The following is a 6,617-nucleotide window of genomic DNA, read 5'->3' as shown; positions in this document are numbered from 1 at the left end:
CACACGTGTAGGTCTTCATTCTTTCTTGCAATTATTAGATTGTACAATAAAATTTTAATTACTATACTAATTGCATCAGTGCTGAAAAAGGTGGTGACATGTTCATTTTATTTCTAAAATACTAAACTAAACATAAATTTCGCTATTGCTTAAAATAACAAAAGAAAATAAAAAACTCTTATTTTTTAACTTCTTTATCTGAGCCTATAATGAAAATATAAAAAATGTGTTTTGTACATCTCGGTAAGTTATATGCACGCTAAGAACTACATCGTATTGAGAGAGAATCCGCGAATCTCTATATCAACGTCGCTATCTGTTTACACATGTAATAACCAGGACGAGTGTGATGGGGCGACGAAGTCCTTTGCTCGACGATTATACATATATGTATATTGACACATACACTCTGTTAAAACTCTCTCTCTCTCTCTCTCTCTCTCTCTCTCTCTTTCTCTCTCTCTCTCTCTCTCTCTCTCTCTCTCTTTCTCTCTGTACATGCGTGTGCGTGTGTGTGTGTTAACGTAGTAAGTCAAGTTATAAGCGACGAAAGATTTTAAAAACTGAAAATATCTCACATTTATTGGTTGAAAGTATCAAAAATCGGGACAAAACTGCGATTTTTGAGATCTTTAATTGTTTACAGTTCATACCAAGGTCAACCGATTCGACGAAATTTTCAACATGCATGTAAGTCACCGAGATCTACAAAACGCATTTTCTAAATTCGTCATAGGCTTAGATAAACAAAAAATTAAGAAATGGGAATTTTTTATTTTCTTTTGTCATTCTAAGCAATAACAAAATTATAAAAAAGCATTCTAGTTATGATCTATAGTAGACTGGTTACTCTATTATCTAAAAAAAATTCGAGTCCAGTTCTAAAAATTGTATTACATTTAAAAAGTGTCCGAATATTAATCAGAGTCACTGTATGTTAAGTTCTATATTACCGACACTCGATTTGAGATCACTCCTTGAATAAAGCTGCGTATGCATTTCTGCATTCGTTCTATGAATCACAATTACGTCACAAATCATATCTGTAGATTGTACAATCTATAAGTACTGTGTTAATGCGTAGTTTTCTGCAGTGATACAGTAAGACCACAGTCTCTACAGAAGACTGCACATAGAATTAGATGCAGAGTGAAAATAGCCCTACAAGGCGATTTTATTCAGCAATTGACAAAAGCTAGTTTAAATCACACGCAATGGGTATCCGAGGTTTAACGTCGTTTGTAAAGAATTACGGAAATCAATGTGAGCAAAACTATGAACTGCGAAATACGTACTTGGTCATCGACGGTAACAACGTGAGTTATCAAATATTTTACAGATGTGTTGATCAAAGTTGTATATTTGGTGGAGAATACAATGTATATGAGCAGGCTATATCCAAATTCTTTGATAATTTGCTAGAGTGTGATGTGACACCGTTAGTATTACTAGACGGAGCATACGACATTTCAAAAACAGACATCATGTTGGACAGACTCAAACAAAAGTTTGAAAATTCGTTAGCTTTGATTGCAAATCCAACGAAACGTAATGTTCCTTCTTTGCTCATAGCAAACGTTTTCGTGCAAGTTTTAAGAAAGAAAAATATTCGTCGTGCACGTTGTATGTTCGAAGCTGACGGGCCTATAGCTGCGGTAGCAAAAGTATTAAACTGTCCTGTACTTAGTTTTGACTCTGACTTTTATATACACGGAACATTGTATATACCATTTGACACACTCGGTGATCATGTAGTCAGGACTCGAAGAGGCAAAGCGATGCGTTGTCAAATTTACAGATATGAATACTTCCTACGTATTTTCAAAGGACTGACTCATCATACATTGTCTTTAGCTGCAGCGATACTCGGAAGTGACATTACAATAAAACCAGAGATGTTAAAAAATTTTTTCTCCAAATTCGAAGCATATGGACCACAAAAATATAAGCAAATCATGCAACAAACATTTACTTGGCTCAGCAAACGTACCTTGGACGAAGCTATTGCTGAAATCTTAAGTGGAATACCTAAATCAATGAGACAACGAATGTTAGATGCAATAGAATTACACATAAATTACTATACCTGTATAAATCTACCCGAAGCAGTGCTTGCACCATTGATTATTGCTGAATGCCCTAATCATTACATAACATCAGCTTACAAATTTAATAAAGATATTGAAAGTTTACCGTTCAGAGGAATGTACCCCGAGGAGGACTTTGAAATGATTGACAAAAACATTAACAATGATATGATCGTAATAAGAGATATACTTATAGAACATACCAAGATTCAAAATGGAAATGATTTGATTATTAACAGGTTACCCAGATGGTTTGTGAATGAGATTGCTAAAGCTGAACTTCCATCAGTTTTAATAAACTACATAGTAAAACACACGAGCATACTACCAATACAAATAGAAAACATAGATCGTCCTTCGAGCAGCTTAATAAGTTTGAAAATTGTTAGCGTTACATATGGACTTATATCATCGTTGATAAATGACAGGAAAACCTATATGAGATATGTATTTAGGGATCAAAATTTAAATTTCGTATGTAATGCATTAGAAGGGACCAAAACGGTACCTTTATTAACCCTTAGAGACCTTCCATTAAGTACTCGAAAGGAAATTTTAGACGATGCTCTCGGCATCAAGAACAAGAAATGTATCGATGAACTTTTACCAGAATGGAGATTGTATATTGGTTGTATTAAGTATTGGACTGATGAAGAAAAATTGTACAAATCGCATAAATGTTACGCGTATTCGATAATTATCTGTATCTTATATAACATAATAATTTCAAAGGTAGGACAACACAATTCCATAAACAGCTTCCAAGAGGCATATGGTAGTTTAATCGAGATTTCAAAAAATAGAAGACAGGCATGCAGAAACAAATTAAACATCTCGAAGAATGTTACGATTGATCAGGCTCGTTCAGGTATTGATATGATGGATTGTCTTTTAACCGCGTCATTTTGTATTACTAATTCTAAAATGCAACCAAATGAATATTTTAATAAAATGGTTGATATGTCTATTGTACATGCATTTTCACAATTTCAAATGTGTTTACTTGCCGCCATTGACTTGAATGCGCTATTGGGCTGCCCTTATCAAGAGCCAATCGTAGCGAATTTGTTTAACGGTACATTTTTGTACAATGTGTGTAGGGATTTGCAAGCATCCGATAACATAGATAAGTATGTAAATGATATTTTTGAAGATTCGCCAACTCTCTTAAGACTATTTAATGTATTGCTGTCAAAAGTAAACCCATTGCTTGCATAAAATGTAAATCAATTATATCATATTTAATTTTAACATAAGATTAAAACAACAATGTTTATGAATGTTTATATATTACCTCACCTAAAATAAAGCGGAACACCTATGCATATACATATGTATGTATAGGGAAGAATGGAAATGTCTCTTAGTACGTGTTCATTTTTTCTTGCAATTATTAAATTGTACAATCAAATTTTAATTACTATAGTAATTGCGTCAGTGTTAAAAAAAGAGATGATATGCTCATTTGTTTTTAAAATACTAAACCATATATCAATGGCAATTGCCAATATTGTTCTATCATATCGTCTACATTATTTTATTTGATAAAGATTTTCTATTTTTACACGGTTATAAAAATTTGATTATCCTTTATAGTCACATACTTTCGTTAACAAACTGTCTCACTTTCTTGTAGTGAAAGAGCTCCACAGTTGAAGTCCAGTTATCCGAACTCCACTTATTGGAACCCATGACGTCACATAGCCGATTTATCGAACGTACGAATATTACTGAACTCCCATTATGTGAACTCGCGTTGCATCGTGTCACATCGCTTATGCAACCTCGCGATTCGCGTCGCACATTCTCAAATGACAACAAACAGATATGAAATTCATTTACTCGACGTTCAATTTTATTCACAATCTGCTTTCTTCAGACATGAAATTTCGAAAACTGCACCATCTACAAAAAAAAAAGAAATGAATACGACGTCATCTCGCCCTCTTGAAAAACTCCTGCATTTAACAATGTTCAATTAGATGCATAATTTAAAAGTTAAGGTGTGCAAGTTACATCACCCACCTTGCATGTACAGTGGCCCACAAAAATGTTCGAACAGCTTTTAAAACGCAATAACTATTTTAAAACTGAACTAAATGACTTGAATTTTTTTGAGATTATAGAAGACAATGACTGAAATGCTTTTTTTTAAATTTTGCTATTACTTGGATTCATAAAAAATAAAAATCTCTTATTTTTTAACTTTTTTATCTGAGTCTACAACGAAAATTTAAAAAATGTCTTTCGTAGATTCCGGTAACTTATATGCACGATAAAAATCTTATCGAAATCAGTTCACATTGTTACGAGTTACAGCAAATTAAAGACCGCAAAAATTGCAGTTTTATCACGATTTTGACCAAAAACTAAGAAATCTGCAGTTTTTAAAATCATTCAACGTCTATAGCTCGACTTTGGATTAACCGATTTCAATCAAATTTTCAGCGCGCATATAAGTTACCGAGATCTACAAAAAGCATTTTTTAAATTTTTGTTATGGGCTCAGATAAAAAAGTTAGAAAACGAGGGTTTTTCATTTTTCCATTTTATTCCAAGTAATAGCGAAATTAAAAAAAAAGCTTTTTAGCCATCGTCTAGTAGACTAGTCCCTCTATCGTCTGAAAAAACATTCAAGCCATTTAGTTCAGGTTTGAAAATGTTATTGTGTTTTGAAAGGTGTACGAACACTTTTGTGGACCACTGTAAGTAATTGTAATATACAATACAAGTTTTAGTAATAAATAAAAATAATTGGAACATCTCGATTCTTTACACGCCTACACGTCATGACTAAATAAGCAGTTTGTGCTTTATTTACAAATTCCCCGATAGATTTTTTACATAATGTATACTAGCGTATACTAGCAGAGAGAAAGTTCATTAGGACGAACGGCGAGTTCGAGCGCGGCAACTTAAATAATAATACTGTTCGAACTGTTGATCACCTGTTGGTATCGACACAATCAAGCGCCCGTGTTCCCCGTGCTACCGAGTCCGGAGTTAACGCGAGACTCGGGCTACGGGATCCAGTCGTTCATTAAAGTTTCCGTAGCAGGTGTCCCAAAGTGGCGCGGAAAGTCGCAGCGATCGCGAGAGGAACGCGACGCAATTAAAATAACATTCGAGACCGTGGCACCGGGATTTCAATAGCGACGAGGCTCGCATTATATCTCTACCGGCGTGGCACGGCGATATAATTAATGATGAATCCCGGCGAATCAGCTACGCCGCCGCGCTGCAGCGATTCCGCAGGATACGTAAGCGTAATAGCAATGAACAAGGCCGACCGGTGTAATTACTTTATGTCAGGTAGACGGCGTGCGCCTTCTCGTTGAAAGATGCGACGATGCTTGTTTACCAGCGGCCGACTGATGCCGCGACGAATAATGGTAATTGTCGGCGACTCGTCGTCAACGAAATCGCCGAGTGGGCGGTGTTTTAGGACAACGGCGAAAAGTGGGCTCGAACGACCGACGCGACGGTCGGGGAGACGGCGAACAATGGGATAGAGGGAACACCGACGAATTGAAATTTCACGAACTGAAATTTCTTTAACACAAACCGTACCGAGCGCTAAAAGTAACCGGTACGACGTGTCTTTATAAAGATTACAAGATTCAATTTATTTCGATTTTTTGCAATATTTCTATCAATATGTGTCCGAATGAAGAAATTTATTTAATGATTTCCCGTGAACGTATCTTCATATTTTCAATAATTGTAAAATACAAATTGGCAAAGGGAGATGGTGATGATTAGTGTTAATACTGGAGTAAAGTCGTCAAATATGAAATATTATTTGATTTTTTGCACGCCATTCTTTAGAACTGTTTTAAATTTCAAACATAATAAACACCTGTTAATATTGAAGTAATTTTAAAAAATGGTAAAATTCACCAAATTTGGAACACTGGTAATAAATACAATATTTGAAAAGAAAGACAAACAAAAACTTATCCTTTTTTGTTTACAACACAGTTTTATCGTTGTAATATTACATTTAATACACAATTGAGAGAATGTTTTATTAAAAAGAATAATTATGTACAGAACAAAAAAATTGGAAATTGGAATTTTACAAAATTATACATATAGTATCCTGATTTTTTAAAAGGACATGTATCTTTATAAATCTATAAAATATCTTTATCAATCTAAATATAATCTTTATAAAATTATAGGTAAAACTAATATAAGCATGATAAATTAACGGATACATACAAAAAATACATCTTAAAGTTAAAAGTAAATGACGCAATCGTTATCATCGATCGAATTTAATGATTTAGTAATAATCAGAAAGACAACGATCGACTGTAGCACAACGATACCGGCTGCGAGATAATATTATACCAGTTCCTCTGATAGAAGTCACACGACAGACCGGAAATAAGGAGCAGTGAAAGTAACGGAAGCGAAGTAGACGTCCATACCGTGGTTACGCAATTCAGTCGCATCGAAGGCCGTTTTTCGCGAGTGCATTCGCAAAATTTTCCGTCCCGTTATTGGTGACAAGTTCGAATCGGT

At 34.5% G+C, this 6,617-nt stretch overlaps 1 protein-coding gene and 1 long non-coding RNA gene across 2 annotated transcripts; one reads left to right on the top strand and one right to left on the bottom strand.

The window, feature by feature from the left end:
- Positions 1–1,078: 1,078 nt before the first annotated feature.
- Positions 1,079–3,444, top strand: LOC117226757 (protein asteroid). The gene is made up of 2 exons (XM_076519505.1): positions 1,079–1,263; positions 1,340–3,444. The coding sequence occupies exon 2, from the start codon at positions 1,485–1,487 to the stop codon at positions 3,303–3,305; it is 1,821 nt and encodes a 606-aa protein (XP_076375620.1). The 5' UTR covers positions 1,079–1,263; positions 1,340–1,484; the 3' UTR covers positions 3,306–3,444.
- Positions 3,445–3,608: 164 nt separating this feature from the next.
- On the bottom strand, positions 3,609–5,282 carry LOC143258941 (uncharacterized). The gene is made up of 2 exons (XR_013032866.1): positions 5,036–5,282; positions 3,609–3,992 (listed from the first exon to the last, which is right to left on the bottom strand). It is a non-coding gene; the product is annotated as an uncharacterized LOC143258941 (long non-coding RNA).
- Positions 5,283–6,617: the final 1,335 nt, after the last annotated feature.

This window comes from Megalopta genalis, chromosome 3 (genome assembly GCF_051020955.1).
Source record: "Megalopta genalis isolate 19385.01 chromosome 3, iyMegGena1_principal, whole genome shotgun sequence".
In the NCBI taxonomy this organism is placed as follows: domain Eukaryota; kingdom Metazoa; phylum Arthropoda; class Insecta; order Hymenoptera; family Halictidae; genus Megalopta; species Megalopta genalis.
This window is presented reverse-complemented; position numbering and strand designations above follow the sequence as displayed.

Bases quoted from the DNA above. Each gene is read 5' to 3' on its own strand.
- LOC117226757 (XM_076519505.1), top strand. From the start codon at position 1,485: ATGTTGGACAGACTCAAACAAAAGTTTGAAAATTCGTTAGCTTTGATT.